This window comes from Anomaloglossus baeobatrachus, chromosome 8, assembly GCF_048569485.1.
Source record: "Anomaloglossus baeobatrachus isolate aAnoBae1 chromosome 8, aAnoBae1.hap1, whole genome shotgun sequence".
Classification (NCBI taxonomy): Eukaryota; Metazoa; Chordata; class Amphibia; order Anura; family Aromobatidae; genus Anomaloglossus; species Anomaloglossus baeobatrachus.
The window spans coordinates 9,811,596-9,829,056 of NC_134360.1; the positions used below are offsets into that span (position 1 = coordinate 9,811,596).

General features: G+C 52.3%; 1 protein-coding gene across 1 annotated transcript in view; it reads right to left on the minus strand.

Annotated features, from left to right (window-relative positions):
* The window catches only part of FGD3 (FYVE, RhoGEF and PH domain containing 3), a 283,382-nt gene that overhangs the window by 84,914 nt on the left and 181,007 nt on the right, over positions 1 to 17,461 (minus strand). The window contains exon 10 of the mRNA XM_075321297.1: positions 11,730 to 11,876. Coding sequence (XP_075177412.1) covers positions 11,730 to 11,876 — 147 coding nt within the window. The remainder of the gene's footprint in view (positions 1 to 11,729; positions 11,877 to 17,461) is intronic.

Below are 17,461 nucleotides of genomic sequence, written 5' to 3' on the forward strand. Positions count from 1 at the left end.
ACCTCACAATATATATATATACAGGGCTGTATTTTGCCTTCGTGCTGCCCTAGGCACTTTAAGTGGTCGCGCCCCTTATTGACAACGTAAAACTGAGTTTTCGCACACGACATCTGTTTAAGGCAGAACTCTGTAAAACACTTTAAGGCTATGTGCGCACGTTGCGTACAGTTCACTGCAGAAATTTCTGCAGCGATCTGAAGAGCACATGTGCGCTTCTAATCGCTGCAGAAAATGTCCGTAGTGAGCGCCGATTCCATGCGCTCTGCCTGCAGCTCCTGCCATAGACAGAGCAGGAGCTGCCAGCAAAGCGCAGGAAAGAAGTGACATGTCACTTCTTTTTACGCAGCGCTTCGGCAGCAGCCGAAGCGCTGCGCTCTAAAGCGCCACGTGCGCACGGCCCCTGCACAATCTCCATAGACTGTGCAGGGGACGCAGGACGCATGCAGTTACGCTGCGCTACAAAGCGCAGCGTAACTGCATGTATTTGCGCAACGTGCGCACATAGCCTAAAAAGTATCAATGAGAAACGAAGGGCACTAACCCCCCCCCCAATGGGGATCACCACGGGCACATCAAAACAAAGCATGGGTATAAAATATTCCCACCACACCGTCCCCACTTATATACTGTGACTGTCACACTGCCCCTAATAAACTACACACTGCCCTCCCTTATAAATTATACCCACCACACCTTCCTCAATTATGAAATATGATCTGCACATTGTCTTCACATCATGCTGCCCCCTCCTCACAATGTCCCATGCATGCTGCCCCCTCCTCACAATGTCCCATGCATGCTGCCCCCTCCTCACAATGTCCCATGCATGCTGCCCCCTCCTCACAGTGTCCCATGCATGCTGCCCCCTCCTCACAATGTCCCATGCATGCTGCCCCCTCCTCACAATGTCCCATGCATGCTGCCCCCTCCTCACAATGTCCCATGCATGCTGCCCCCTCCTCACAGTGTCCCAAGCATGCTGCCCCCTCCTCACAGTGTCCCATGCATGCTGCCCCCTCCTCACAGTGTCCCATGCATGCTGCCCCCTCCTCACAGTGTCCCATGCATGCTGCCCCCTCCTCACAGTGTCCCATGCATGCTGCCCCCTCCTCACAGTGTCCCATGCATGCTGCCCCCTCCTCACAGTGTCCCATGCATGCTGCCCCCTCCTCACAATGTCCCGTGCATGCTGCCCCCTCCTCACAGTGTCCCATGCATGCTGCCCCCTCCTCACAGTGTCCCATGCATGCTGCCCCCTCCTCACAGTGTCCCATGCATGCTGCCCCCTCCTCACAGTGTCCCATGCATGCTGCCCCCTCCTCACAGTGTCCCATGCATGCTGCCCCCTCCTCACAGTGTCCCATGCATGCTGCCCCCCTCCTCACAGTGTCCCATGCATGCTGCCCACTCCTCACAGTGTCCCATGCATGCTGCCCCCTCCTCACAGTGTCCCATGCATGCTGCCCCCTCCTCACAGTGTCTCATGCATGCTGCCCCCTCCTCACAATGTCCCATGCATGCTGCCCCCTCCTCAGTGTCCCATGCATGCTGCCCCCTCCTCAGTGTCCCATGCATGCTGGCCCCTCCTCACAGTGTCCCATGCATGCTGCCCCCTCCTCACAGTGTCCCATGCATGCTGCCCCCTCCTCACAGTGTCCCATGCATGCTGCCCCCTCCTCACAGTGTCCCATGCATGCTGCCCCCTCCTCACAATGTCCCGTGCATGTTACCCCCTCCTCACAGTGTCCCGTGCATGCTGCCCCCTCCTCACAGTGTCCCATGCATGCTGCCCCTCTCCATGAGCTCCTAATGCTGCCTTCCTCTTTTCCATAATGACACCTCCATGCTGCCCCATTCATCATACTAAGACCACCACACTTAACGCTTATGCTGAGACACACACACACACACACACACACACACACACACACACACACACACACACTACCCCACTCTTGATATTGACTCCCCCTACATTGTTCCACTCCATAGTGAGCCCACACATGCTGCCCCTTCTCCATAATGAGCTCCCAATGCTGCCCCCCTCTTATTCTGAGTCCTTACACTCCCCCCCCCATCGATATTGTTATTGCTCTATCCCTCAACCCTTGTCCTCTGTCTCTAGCATTGGCCCCTCTCTCCCATTCCCCCAGCAGCAGCCTCTCTCCCCCCGCCTCCAGCAGCAGCCTCTCCCCCAGCATCAGCCTCTCTCCCCCCAGCCTCCCCCAGCATCAGCCTCTCTCCCCCCAGCCTCCCCCAGCATCAGTCTCTCTCCTCCCAGCCTCCCCCAGCATGAGCCTCCTCCAGCATCAGCCTCTCTCCTCCCAGCCTCCCCCAGCATGAGCCTCCTCCAGCATCAGCCTCTCTCCTCCCAGCCTCCCCAAGCATGAGCCTCCTCCAGCATCAGCCTCTCTCCTCCCAGCCTCCCCCAGCATCAGCCTCCCTCCTCCCAGCCCCCCTCCTCCAAGCCTCCCCCAGCATCAGCCTCCCAGCCTCCCTGAGCATCAGCCTCCCTCCTCCAAGCCTCCCCCTCCCAGCCTCCCCCAGCATCAGCCTCTCTCCCCCAGCCTCCCACAGCATCAGCCTCCCTCCTCCCTGCCTCCCCCAGCATCAGCCTCCCTCCTCCCAGCCTCCCCCAGCATCAGCCTCCCTCCTCCCAGCCTCCCCCAGCATCAGCCTCCCTCCTCCCAGCCTCCCCCAGCATCAGCCTCCCTTCTCCCAGCCTCCCCCAGCATCAGCCTCCCTTTTCCCAGCCTCCCCCAGCATCAGCCTCCCCCAGCATCAGCCTCCCGCCTCCCAGCCTCCCCCAGCATCAGCCTCTCGCCTCCCCCAGCATCAGCCTCTCTCCTCCCAGCCTCCCCCAGCATCAGCCTCTCGCCTCCCCCAGCATCAGCCTCTCTCCTCGCAGCCTCCCCCAGCATCAGCCTCTCTTCTCCCAGCCTCCCCCAGCATCAGCCTCCCTCCTCCCAGCCTCCCCCAGCATCAGCCTCCCTCCTCCCAGCCTCCCCCAGCATCAGCCTCTCTCCTCCCAGCCTCCCCCAGCATCAGCCTCTCTCCTCCCAGCCTCCCACAGCATCAGCCTCCCTCCTCCCAGCCTCCCACAGCATCAGCCTCCCTCCTCCCAGCCTCCCCCAGCATCAGCCTCTCTCCTCCCCCAGCATCAGCCTCTCTCCTCCCAGCCTCCCCCAGCATCAGCCTCTCACCTCCCCCAGCATCAGCCTCTCTCCTCCCAGCCTCCCCCAGCATCAGCCTCTCTCCTCCCAGCCTCCCACAGCATCAGCCTCTCTCCTCCCAGCCTCCCACAGCATCAGCCTCTCTCCTCCCAGCCTCCCACAGCATCAGCCTCCCTCCTCCCAGCCTCCCACAGCATCAGCCTCCCTCCTCCCAGCCTCCCCCAGCATCAGCCTCTCTCCTCCCCCAGCATCAGCCTCTCTCCTCCCAGCCTCCCCCAGCATCAGCCTCTCACCTCCCCCAGCATCAGCCTCTCTCCTCCCAGCCTCCCCCAGCATCAGCCTCTCTCCTCCCAGCCTCCCACAGCATCAGCCTCTCTCCTCCCAGCCTCCCACAGCATCAGCCTCTCTCCTCCCAGCCTCCCACAGCATCAGCCTTTCTCCTCCCAGCCTCCCACAGCATCAGCCTCCCTCCTCCCAGCCTCCCCCAGCATCAGCCTCCCTCCTCCCAGCCTCCCCCAGCATCAGCCTCCCTTCTCCCAGCCTCCCCCAGCATCAGCCTCCCTTCTCCCAGCCTCCCCCAGCATCAGCCTCCCTTCTCCCAGCCTCCCCCAGCATCAGCCTCCCCCCTCATCAGCCTCCCTCCTCATCAGCCTCCCTCCTCATCAGCCTCCCTCCTCATCAGCGTCCCTCCTCCAAGCCTCCCCCTCCCAGCCTCCCCAAGCATCAGCCTCCCTCCTCCCAGCCTCCCTCAGCATCAGCCTCCCTCCTCCAAGCCTCACCTTCCCCCTCCCAGCCTCCCCCAGCATCAGCCTCTCTCCTCCCAGCCTCCCCCAGCTTCAGCCTCCCTCCTCCCAGCCTCCCCCAGCCTCAGCCTCCCTCCTCAGAGCCTCCCCCAGCATCAGCCTCCCTCCTCCCAGCCTCCCCCAGCATCAGCCTTCCTCCTCCCAGCATCAGCCTCCCTCCTCCCTCAGCATCAGCCTCCCTCCTCCAAGCCTCCCTCAGCATCAGTTTCCCTCCTCCAAGCCTCACCCTCCCAGCTTCCCCCAGCATCAGCCTCTCTCCTCCCAGCCTCCCCCAGCATCAGCCTCCCTCCTCCCTCAGCATCAGCCTCCCTCCTCCCTCAGCCTCAGCCTCCCTCCTCCCTCAGCCTCAGCCTCCCTCCTCCCTCAGCCTCCCTCCTCCAAGTCTCCCTCAGCATCAGCTTCCCTCCTCCAAGCCTCCCCCTCCCCCTCCCAGCCTCCCCCAGCATCAGCCTCCCTCAGCATCAGCCTCCCCCTCCCAGCCTCCCCCAGAATCAGCCTCTCTTCTCCCAGCCTCCCCCCCAGCCTCAGCCTCTCTCTCCCCCCAGCCTTAGCCTCTCTCTCCCCCCAGCCTCCCCCCCAGCCTCAGCCTCTCTCCCCCCAGCCTCAGCCTCTCTCTCTTCCCAGCCTCCCCCCAGCCTCAGCCTCTCTCTTCCCAGCCTCCCCCCAGTCTCAGTCTCTCTCTTTTCCCAGCCTCAGCCTCTCTCTCTCTTCCCAGCCTCCCCTCAGCCTCTCTCTTCCCAGCCTCAGCCTCTCCCTTTCTTCTCCGCCTCCCCCCAGCCTCTCTCTCTTCCCAGCCTCCCTCTCTTCCCAGCCTCCCCCAGCCTCAGCCTCTCTCCCCCCAGCCTCCCCTTGCATGATTACAGTGGACAAAAAGAGGCATCGCAATTTGCAACGATCATCAACTAACCTGTAAGGAGCCCATACATTCTAGGCTCTGCCTTACCTGCTCCGGTGCCCGCCGCCCTGCTCTGGCTGGCTCCTCTTCTGGCTTGCTCCAGCTGCAGACGCGTCCTCCTCCGCGGCGTGTGTCATCTGCAGGATTGGACGCTGCAGCACGGGGCAGTGAGCTGACTGTCGCGCCCGCGCGCCTCTGACCCCGGAAGTGCAGGCCATGGAACTTCCGGGGTTAGTCAGCTCACTATGCCTGGCGCCCACCATGTATTTAAATAGACAGCAGAAGTGCGCCTGTCCTCCCTCCCAACCCCCCCCCCCCGGAACACAGCCGAGTGTAACGGAGGGAGGGACGGGGGGCGGGGATGTAAAAGAAAAAAAAAAAAATTTATATATATATATATATTTTTTTTTTTTTGCTGCCAGAAAGTGCCGCCCCCCCGCAATGTGCCGCCCTAGGCACGGGACCACGGGTGCCTAGTGGCAAATACGGCCCTGTATATATATATATATATATATATATATATATATATATATATATATATATATATATATATATATATATATATATATATATATACACACACACATACATACATATACACAGTACCGACCAAAGGTTTGGACACACCTTCTTATTTAAAGAGTTTTCTTTATTTTCAGGACTCTAAAAATTGGAGATTCACATTGAAGACATCAAACTATGAATTAAAACATGTGGAATGAAATACTTAAAAAAGTGTGAAACAACTGAAAATATGTCTTATATTCTAGGCTCTTCAGAGTAGCCACCTTTTGCTTTGATTACTGCTTTGCACACTCTTGGCATTCTCTTGATGAGCTTCAAGGGGTAGTCACAGGAAATGGTCTTCTAACAGTCTTGAAGGAGTTTCCTGAGATGCTTAGCACTTGTTGGCCCTTTTGCCTTCTCTCTGCGGTCCAGCTCACCCCAAACCATCTCGATTGGGTTCAGGTCTGGTGACTGTGGAGAGAGGTCATCTGGCGTAGCACCCCATCACTCTCCTTCTTAGTCAAATAGCCCTTACACAGCCTGGAGGTGTGTCTGGGGTCATTGTCCTGTTGAAAAATAAATGATGGTTCCAACTAAACGCAAACCGGATGGAATAGCACGCCGCTGCAAGATGCTGTGGCAGCCATGCTGGTTCTGTATGCCTTCAATTTTGAATAAATCCCCAGCAGTGTCACCAGCAAAGCCCCCCACACCATCACACCTCCTCCTCCATGATTCACGGTGGGAACCAGCCATGTAGAGTCCATCCGTTCACCTTTTCTACAAAGACACGGTGGTTGGATCCAAAGATCTCAAATTTGGACTCATCAGAGCAAAGCGCAGATTTCCACTGGTCTAATGTCCATTCCTTGTGTTCTTTACCCAAACAAGTCTCTTCTGCTTGATGCCTGTCCTTAGCAGTGGTTTCCTAGCAGCTATTTTACCATGAAGGCTGCTGCACAAAGTCTCCTCTTAACAGTTGTTCTAGAGATGAGGTGTGTCCAAACTTTTGGCTGGAATGTATGTATGTATGTATGTATGTATGTATGTATGTATGTATGTATAATATATATATATATATATATATATATATATATATATATATATACATATACATATATATACATATATATATATACATAATATACACAGTGCCTACAAGTAGTATTCAACCCCCTGCAGATTTAGCAGGTTTACACATTCGGAATAACTTGGCATTGTGACATTTGGACTGTAGATCAGCCTGGAAGTGTGAAATGCAGCAAAAAAGAATGTTATTTCTTTTTTAAATTGTGAAAAGTTTATTCAGAGGTCATTTATTATTCAACCCCTCAAACCACAAGAATTCTGTTTGGTTCCCCTAAAGTATTAAGAAGTATTTCAGGCACAAAGAACAATGAGCTTCACATGTTTGGATTAATTATCTCTTTTTCCAGCCTTTTCTGACTAATTAAGACCCTCCCCAAACTTGTGAACAGCACTCATACTTGGTCAACATGGGAAAGACAAAGGAGCATTCCAAGGCCATCAGAGACATGATCGTGGAGGGTCACAAGGCTGGCAAGGGGTACAAAACCCTATCCAAGGAGTTGGGCCTACCTGTCTCCACTGTTGGGAGCATCATCCGGAAGTGGAAGGCTTATGGAACTACTGTTAGCCTTCCACGGCCTGGACAGCCTTTGAAAGTTTCCTCCCGTGCCGAGGCCAGGCTTGTTCGAAGAGTCAAGGCTAACCCAAGGACAACAAGGAAGGAGCTCCGGGAAGATCTCATGGCAGTGGGGACATTGGTTTCAGTCAATACCATAAGTAACGTACTCCATCGCAATGGTCTCCATTCCAGACGAGCCCGTTAGGTACCTTTACTTTCAAAGCGTCATGTCAAGGCTCGTCTACAGTTTGCTCATGATCACTTGGAGGACTCAGACAGACTGGTTCAAGGTTCTCTGGTCTGATGAGACCAAGATCGAGATCTTTGGTGCCAACCACACACGTGACGTTTGGAGACTGGATGGCACTGCATACGACCCCAAGAATACCATCCCTACAGTCAAGCATGGTGGTGGCAGCATCAGGCTGTGGGACTGTTTCTCAGCCAAGGGGCCTGGCCATCTGGTCCGCATCCATGGGAAGATGGATAGCACGGCCTACCTGGAGATTTTGGCCAAGAACCTCCGCTCCTCTATCAAGGATCTTAAGATGGGTCGTCATTTCATCTTCCAACAAGACAACGACCCAAAGCACACAGCCAAGAAAACCAAGGCCTGGTTCAAGAGGGAAAAAATCAAGGTGTTACAGTGGCCTAGTCAGTCTCCTGACCTTAACCCAATTGAAAACTTGTGGAAGGAGCTCAAGATTATAGTCCACATGAAACACCCAAAGAACCTAGATAACTTGGAGAAGATCTGCATGGAGGAGTGGGCCAAGATAACTCCAGAGACCTGTGCCGGCCTGATCAGGTCTTATAAAAGACGATTATTAGCTGTAATTGCAAACAAGGGTTATTCCACAAAATATTAAACCTAGGGGTTGAATAATAATTGACCCACACTTTTATGTTGAAAATGTATTAAAATTTAACTGAGCAACAAAACTTGTTGGTTTGTAAGATTTATGCATCTGTTAATAAATCCTGCTCTTGTTTGAAGTTTGCAGGCTCTAACGTATTTGCATCTTATCAAACCTGCTAAATCTGCAGGGGGTTGAATACTACTTGTAGACACTGTATATATAAATAATTAATTTCTAAGTTAAACCATTGGCTTTCACTATTAAGAAAAGTAAATAAATACATTTGCAGTATAGAAAAATATTCATGTTATGTACCACAAAAATGAATTCAGGAGCCCTATGAATGGTACACCTGAATGAGTGAATGAGACGGTCCATTAGCACTGGGGCAATGCTCTGCGGGCGAAGTGCAAGGACAGCCGGGCGCAGGGGACTCTGCTCGGTACAGGGACAGCCGAGTGCAGTGGACAGCCAGGTACAGGGTCAGCTGAGTGCAGGGGACAGCCGAGTGCAGGGGACAGCCGAGTGCAGGGGACAGCCGAGTGCAGGGGACAGCCGAGTGCAGGGGACAGCCGAGTGCAGGGGACAGCCGGGTACAGGGTCAGCTGAGTGCAGGCACATCCGGGTGCACAGGCAGCACAGTCCTATTTTATGAATAGGTAACTATTTTTGTATTGGAAATATATATCATGTTTTTCCACTTCTGTTGCCCACAAGTAAAGGTTAGAAATCAGCCCCAGACGTGTGACCCTGGAATGCTGAGGGTTTAAGGTTTTTCTGTAAGTAGTGAATATAATAAGATTATTAGATAATAAAGGATCAGTAAAACAAACGCCAGAAATGACCGAGACTGATACTTGTTACTCCAGTTGCAACAGAACATCATGGAGCGGCCGATACCGGTCACCGTTACCAGCACATAGCTCATGTTGTAGGTGGTGGTGGTGGTGGGGGGATTATTGGGGTTTTCTCGACCTTCGATACTGATCTAGGATGGGTGGTCAATATCAGATTGGTGGGGGGCGACCCCCAGGACCACCTCTGATCAGCGGTTATCAGCTTCCAAGGGGTCCGGATGAGCGCGGTGTACAGAGGAGATCAGCTCCGTGCTTTATTTTTTCTACCTGTGGCAATTTAGTAAACCACTAAAAACAATTTTTGCAAATAGGTTTCATTAAACGTTGCATCGCTTGGCTTTTCAGGCCTAATTTGTAAAAAAATAAAATAGAAAAATTAAAAAAAAAATACCCGAGATCTTGAAAATAGCGATGGATCGACACAATGTAGACTAAAACGTTACCAAATGTTTCATTTTTGCAGCGAACGTGATATATTGGCCAATCTATTTCTGCAGCTTGAAAAAAAAATCATAGTCAGTGCAAAACAGTGCCCTATTTTTATGGGGGGTCCTGGAATTTCTGCCCTGACGCACAGCGGATGATTTCCACCGCTCTCTGCAGCAACAAAAAAACCAAATGTTGCGGTTCTGCTGATTGCAGTTGTGCGCGGCTCTGTAATTCACAGCAGACCTCCACAAATAATCCTCTTAGCCGTAGATTTGTAAAATCTAGGTTTTATGATAATTCCCTCTTGGCCGCCCGCACTGGAGTTCTACACAAAGAGAAATGCTATATACTGCACAGAAAAATGCTGCAATACAGTGACGACCGTATAATACACAAAGCTAAATGCACCAGAATTCTGCACAAAATGCACCAGACACAGACACAGACACAGAGGTGTTTCACCACATGCAGTAAAGCAGCGCTCCAGAGGTTTTTGTTTATTTTTCAGTGTTGGTGTGGCGCTTTTAATCTAAGCTCCCAGCCCACGGTCTTATACTCGCCGCTCTCACGCTTTGTCAGCATCGTTCCGGTCCTGCGGCGCCATCTTGTGAACAAAACTTCTGACTGGCCAAAAGTCAGGAGTTATATCACAAGTGCTCAATGCAAGTCTATGAGAGCCAAAAAGATGCCAGAATGGGGCCAAAACTTGGCTGGAACAAGGAAAGGGAGAGGCAAGAATGGGGCCAGGAGAAGACCAGAATGAGGACAGAACGGGGACAAGACAGGGCGAGGCAAGGACGAGGCTCTCATAGACTTGTATTGAGTTGTGACCTCAGGTGCCTCCATGAAACACTGGAGCAGTCACTGGAGCAGTCACCGGTCACATATCACAGGAGACCAAACAGGGCCACAATGGAAACAGATGAAGACACCGGTGCAGGAGACTTCGATTAAAATCATACGGTAGTGTGTCTATGAGCCACTACTCACCGGACAGTCAATAGAGGAGGGCCCTGTGACTGATGTCTTGCCACTATTTATTACACCATACAGGAAAGCACAGCAGACCGCACTCTCCTACAGGCGGGCACTACAATGGGCAGTGTATACAATTTTTTTTTTTTTTTTTAAACATTGGGGTCCTTTGTTGGACAGATACCATTGCATCCATACAGAATAGCCAACATTGGACGCATTTTTCACGAGTGTATATGCCAGACACTCAAAATCTCTGTGCTCACTTCACCTTACAAATGTTCTCCAACGTTTTGGGTAAGAAGAGATGACTTACATGAAAAATGGGTTAAAATGAGGGGAAAAAAAAGAGCATGGCTTGAAATGTGACACTGTACACAAATTCTGCAGTCATTTGGCACAAAGTAGGTCAAACAATAGGTAGTGCCAATGTGGCACCCCAGTGGTCATGGGAGACACAGTAGCGTTCTTTTCCTCACTGGAGGGCAATGCTATGCCTGTAAGCAGCGTGGAGACCTCTATGCCAGGTACAATCACACACACACAACACTTCCTAATCCAGGCCAGCAGGGGGAGCTCAAGTCCTGTTTGGGGCGAGCTTCCCTGTGCATTCTGGGCTGGGGAGGGGTTAGAGAGAGGAACAGGAAGAGAGAACTCAGAACTCTAGTAGCAGTGAAAGAGAATGGTTGCTGTTAGAGAGCTGTCTGAAGCTTTCCAGGACTGAGTGCTAAATCAGGACAGCGGGGTCCTCGACTGTCGGCTGCTAACGGCCCAGTAGTAAACCCAGAGGGCAGGAGATTCCACATCACCTGGCCCATCAGAGACTCCAAACGCGAAGTAGCACAATAGAGCCCGGGGCCGCAGAAATATCGGCAGGCCCTACACCCGACTCGTGCTGCCGGCCACAAGGCAAATCACATCTAGGAAGAAGGCCGCTGTGCTGCTCCAGGCCACAGTGACCCAGAGGAAGAGCGCACTAAGGAAGGTCTCCATTGTACCTGGCAAGGAAAGGACACCTCACTACTTCCCGGGTGACCAGACCACTGTAACTTGGGACCATAACATCTGACCAGTAAAAGGTAAAGGAAACTACCAGCCTGTGTTATTCAGTTACTGTCGGCATCCTCAGCCCCACTCCCCAGTGTATAACACTATAGTCTACCACCCCATAATCCTCCCCGGGGCCCGCTCCACCTGTAGGGAGCAGAACCATCTTTGCTGTGACACCATCCCCGGAGGACATCACCTGCAGCGGTGGCTAATCCCTGGCCACGTATCACACGTGGCGTCACGAGACAAACTACTATCCGATCATCTTTCCCTTTTATTGTACACCTCGGGGCCACGGAGCCGGGCAGGGCCACCCGTGACATCCCAGACCCAACATCACCGGCCCGGCGAAGAGTATATTTGACCCCTTGCCCCATGGGGGCTACACCAACTCAGTGTAAAAATGCACTAAATTCATGATCACCATAAGCCTCTTTAATAAAATCAGTGATATTTTTTAGGCCTGTCCAGTTAACAACATTTACAAGGTAGATTGGTTATTGCATCCGCCCTCTGTGCGGCGGCTTACCAGGTACAGATAGCGGTCCTGTGCCGTCCCGTTCTTCGCTGACAGTTTCTGGATATGTCCTTCTTTGATGAGTTCATTCGCGGGGTTCACAATGTCCTCCTCCCCTCCCAGCCGCTCGTACACCTCCAGCAGCTTATGCATCTTTTCCTGAAAGAAGTTTAGAGGTCATCATCAGAGTCAGAGACCGGACGAAACGTTTACACTGGGAGAACCATTAACTATAGAACTACAAAGGGTTTTCCAAACTTGCCCTCCTGTGATGGGGCCCGGCAGTGATGGGGCCGGCTGTGATGGGGTCTGGCAGTGATGGGGTCTGGCAGTGATGGGGTCTGGCAGTGATGGGGCCCGGCAGTGATGGGGCCCGGCAGTGATGGGGCCCGGCAGTGATGGGGCCCGGCAGTGATGGGGTCTGGCAGTGATGGGGTCTGGCAGCGATGGGGTCTGGCAGCGATGGGGCCTGGCAGCGATGGGGCCTGGCAGTGATGGGGCCTGGCAGTGATGGGGCCTGGCAGTGATGGGGCCCGGCAGCGATGGGGCCCGGCAGAGATGGGGCCCGGCAGAGATGGGGCCCGGCAGTGATGGGGCCCGGCAGTGATGGGGCCCGGCAGTGATGGGGTCTGACTGTGATGCGGTATTGCTGACTCTTTATAAAGGACCCATCACTTGCCTTAGTATGTATTTTATATCTGCAGTATACGTTGCATTTTTTTTTCTTTTATCCTTTCAGCCCTCTGTTCTCACTACTCGGTAGTAGAGGACCGGCCAACAGCACAGAGACCCTTATAGAAGGTGAGCGGACGGTCTCCGGGGACGTACGCCATTGCATATATGGGACGTTCACAACTTCGTTCCCTTTAGAAATTTCTGTTTTGGATAATTTGCCATTGATGTATTTGTCCCTTTGTTTCGATAGCTGTCAAATTCCAATACTGAAAATCTGTCATGCAGTGTTCGGCGCTGCACTCGCTCGGTGTCATGGCGGCATCGGACTCTATTCACACCACAGAGTCTGAAAAACAACCTGAGGTCTCTTAGTTTCTCAGCCTGACTCGAGCCTTGGCTTTTTCAGCTTCACTGCTCTACAGTCCAGCAGGGGTTAATTCCTGCTGGCTTGTGAACTGCTGCTAGGAGCTCAGGCTGCTATGACCACTCACAGCCATATTCACTCTTTATAAGGTTCTGGCTCCAGTTGCTCCTCACCGAATATAGCTCAGCGTTGCTTCTGCGATACCAGTCCCTACTGTATTGATCCAGAGCCTGGTGATGTATTGTGTGCTTTCCTGTGTGGTGTGGAAATATTCCTGTTAGTTATTTTCTCCCTGTGTTTTATTTCTTCCTGGGCACGTATTGTCTCTCCCTCATGTATGATTGCAGTGTGCATGTGTTTTGGTTTTTCCCCTGTCTGTGGTATTTGTGGGGTTTGCTTCTACGGTGCGGCCATCTCCTGGGGTGGGGGAGAGGGGGTGTTAGATCAGAGTTCGGACAGAAGTTAGGGCCACACTGGCGGTCCAGACCTGACTACCATCAAACCTACCTCTGGGATAAGGGACAGCGCAGGGTCTCTAGTCTGATGGACCAGTTTAGAGATCCCTGCTCCAGTTACCCTGACAATTCCATGACAAAATCTTTCAGCAGTGTCGAAGGGGTTTGAGCATCATGTAGAGCTGGCTCATTCTGGAAATCAAGAGCGCTCCAAAATCTCATTGTTTTCCCATTTCTACACTCATATATTATAATCCGTATCATTGACCTTTTCTCCTGGCTCATATGTATGTATGTATATATATGTATATAATATATATATATATATATATATATATATATATATAGTATTATTTTATATAATATCTATTTATCTATCTATATATATATATATATATATAAATATATTAGTACATGTGCACTAACATTACAGGATTGTAAAAACAACATGATGTCGGGATTCTCAATCAAGACTTATATGTGTTTTTCTATAGGGGTCTAGGTCTCTACCTCGTTGGAGCTTTGATATTGTTTTCATTTACATTTCACTTTTGTTTATAATTAAAAAAATGCAAATTGAATGATCAAAATTAACATTTCTAGTTTTTGAAGCATTCCTACTTTATAGCGTTTTCTCCTTGCCTGCCTACACCTTTTGCACCGTGCTGTAGTGTCAGACCACTTTGGAGATCTCCGGAGATTTTGGCACCACGTGATACATTGCATCGGTGACTCGTGAGACATTGCACCCGTGAGTCGTGAGACAATGCACCCGTGAGTCATGAAATATTGCACCTGTGAGTCGTAATACATTGCACCCGTGAGTCGTGAGATATTGCACCCATGAGTCGTGATACATTGCATTGGTGACTCGTGAGACATTGCACCCGTGAGTCGTGAGACATTGCACCCGTGAGTCATGAAATATTGCACCTGTGAGTCGTGATACATTGCACCGGTGAGTCGTGAGATATTGCACCCATGAGTCGTGATACATTGCATTGCTGAGTCGTGAGACATTGCACCCGTGAGTCGTGAGACATTGCACCCGTGAGTCGTGAGACATTGCACCCGTGAGTCGTGAGACATTGCATTGGTGACTCGTGAGACATTGCACCGGTGAGTCGTGAGATATTGCACCCATGAGTCGTGAGATATTGCACCCATGAGTCGTGAGACATTGCACCCATGAGTCGTGAGACATTGCACCTGTGAGTCGTGATACATTGCACCGGTGAGTCGTGATACATTGCACCGGTGAGTCGTGATACATTGCACCGGTGAGTCGTGAGATATTGCACCCATGAGTCGTGAGGCATTGCACCCGTGAGTCATGAAATATTGCACCTGTGAGTCGTGATACATTGCACCGGTGAGTCGTGATACATTGCACCGGTGAGTCGTGAGATATTGCACCCATGAGTCGTGAGATATTGCACCCATGAGTCGTGAGATATTGCACCCATGAGTCGTGAGATATTGCACCCATGAGTCGTGATACATTGCATTGGTGAGTCGTGAGACATTGCATTGGTGAGTCGTGAGACATTGCACCCGTGAGTCGTGAGACATTGCACCCGTGAGTCGTGAGACATTGCACCCGTGAGTCGTGAGACATTGCACCCGTGAGTCGTGAGACATTGCACCCGTGAGTCGTGAGACATTGCACCCGTGAGTCGTGAGACATTGCACCCGTGAGTCGTGAGACATTGCACCGGTGAGTCGTGAGATATTGCACCCATGAGTCGTGATACATTGCACCCGTGAGTCGTGATACATTGCATTGGTGAGTCGTGAGACATTGCATTGGTGAGTCGTGAGACATTGCACCCGTGAGTCGTGAGACATTGCACCCGTGAGTCGTGAGACATTGCACCCGTGAGTCGTGAGACATTGCACCCGTGAGTCGTGAGACATTGCACCCGTGAGTCGTGAGACATTGCACCCGTGAGTCGTGAGACATTGTACCCGTGAGTCGTGAGACATAGCGCCCGTGAGTCGTGAGACATAGCGCCCGTGAGTCGTGAGACAAAGCGCCCGTGAGTCGCGAGACATCGTGCCCGTGAGTCGCGAGACATCGCGCCCGTGAGTCGCGAGACATCGCGCCCGTGAGTCGCGAGACATCGCGCCCGTGAGTCGCGAGACATCGCGCCCGTGAGTCGCGAGACATCGCGCCCGTGAGTCGCGAGACATTGCACCGGCGGTGAGTCGAGAGACATTGCACCGGCGGTGAGTCGAGAGACATTGCACCGGCGGTGAGTCGCGAGACATTGCACCGGCGGTGAGTCGCGAGACATTGCACCGGCGGGGAGTCGCGAGACATTGCACCGGCGGGGAGTCGCGAGACATTGCACCGGCGGGGAGTCGTGAGACATTGCACCGGCGGGGAGTCGTGAGACATTGCACCGGCGGGGAGTCGTGAGACATTGCACCGGCGGGGAGTCGTGAGACATTGCACCGGCGGTGAGTCGTGAGACATTGCACCGGCGGTGAGTCGTGAGACATTGCACCGGCGGTGAGTCGTGAGACATTGCACCGGCGGTGAGTCGTGAGACATTGCACCCGTGAGTCGTGAGACATTGCACCGGCGGTGAGTCGTGAGACATTGCACCGGCGGTGAGTCGTGAGACATTGCACCGGCGGTGAGTCGTGAGACATTGCACCGGCGGTGAGTCGTGAGACATTGCACCGGCGGTGAGTCGTGAGACATTGCACCGGCGGTGAGTCGTGAGACATTGCACCGGCGGTGAGTCGTGAGACATTGCACCGGCGGTGAGTCGTGAGACATTGCACCAGCGGTGAGTCGTGAGACATTGCACCGGCGGTGAGTCGTGAGACATTGCACCCGTGAGTCGTGAGACATTGCACCCGTGAGTCGTGAGACATTGCACCCGTGAGTCATGAGACATTGCACCGGCGGTGAGTCGTGAGACATTGCACCGGCGGTGAGTCGTGAGACATTGCACCTGCGGTGAGTCGTGAGACATTGCACCGTGATACACTAGTTCTAACCTCGAGATGTCAGTGACAATATTCTGTTACATGTTCTGTCTTACCAGGATTTAATTCTCGCCCCCAACAGTGAGGACGAGGGTAAAAAGCTGTGAGTAACAGGCCCAATCATACATAAAAATATTCATGTAATTCTGCTCAGGAATGGCCGACGCCAGAGCACAGATCGTGTTTTTCATTTGTTCCAACCCAATTACTGGGCGGCTGCTGCGCTGCAGCTGAGCGTCTGACCTCCTCTGTCTGCGGAGGGGTTATATATAGACCACATCTTCTTATCGGAGGAAACACTTTGTAAAATATCAGCGGAGCGGTGACGAGTCTCGCTGCTGACAGACGGTAAAGGCCACGACAGCGTCTTGGTAAATTTAGCATTATGTGATGGCGTCGCCCGCGTGAATCATTAGTGCAAGACCAGAGATTTTAATAAGAATTTAACTAGATTTATTCCTATCAATAGCAGGTATAATAAGCGGGGGCTGGGCCGACCTAGCAGAGGGTCCTCCCGTATATGACCTGTGATAGCAAGGGGCGGTCAGACCCCAAATCACAAAGGCCCATGACATCCGGAGCGGACCCCTACAATTGCGATGTGTCGGAGCACAGAAGACATTGTATCTACCTGGCCGATACATTGCTGGCACATGGAGGCCAGCCAAAGTTAAATATTATCACCGGTAACAGCAAATTTCGGGATTGTTGCATTATACAATGTCTGGGTTGTGCTTCGGTTCCTATTTGCATTGAATGCGGCTCCAGGTCGTCCGGCCACACGAGCGTCCGTGCCGGGACGAGGTGAAGATTGATGCATTGCTGGTCACTGATCATTAAACTCATATTTTGCTTTACAGACATTTTTCATACGTTTTTCGTTCCTGATATATAAATGGGTTCAGCTAACGTCTCCTGCAGTCCTATGTAAAATCATAGATTCACCATGCGTTCTGCAGAACACAAGCTCAGCTGTGATGTATGTGTGGTAATAGGACGCACATGTCGTGCCCACACTGCGCTCGCTGCATAATCTACGTATCCAGGTCAGGCATCCAGCTAAGCGCAGAGTTTACAGACGAGGATGATCAGATCGCGCCGCTTCAGCCTCGGGGAGATGAGACGACTTGGGATGATAATGAGGAAAGCGGAAAACTGATATCAACCAGGGACGAAGAACCAGGACACCCACGTGATGAAAGCCTCATTAGTCTGTAATCTGCTCCTCGGCCGCCATTAGGGTAATAATT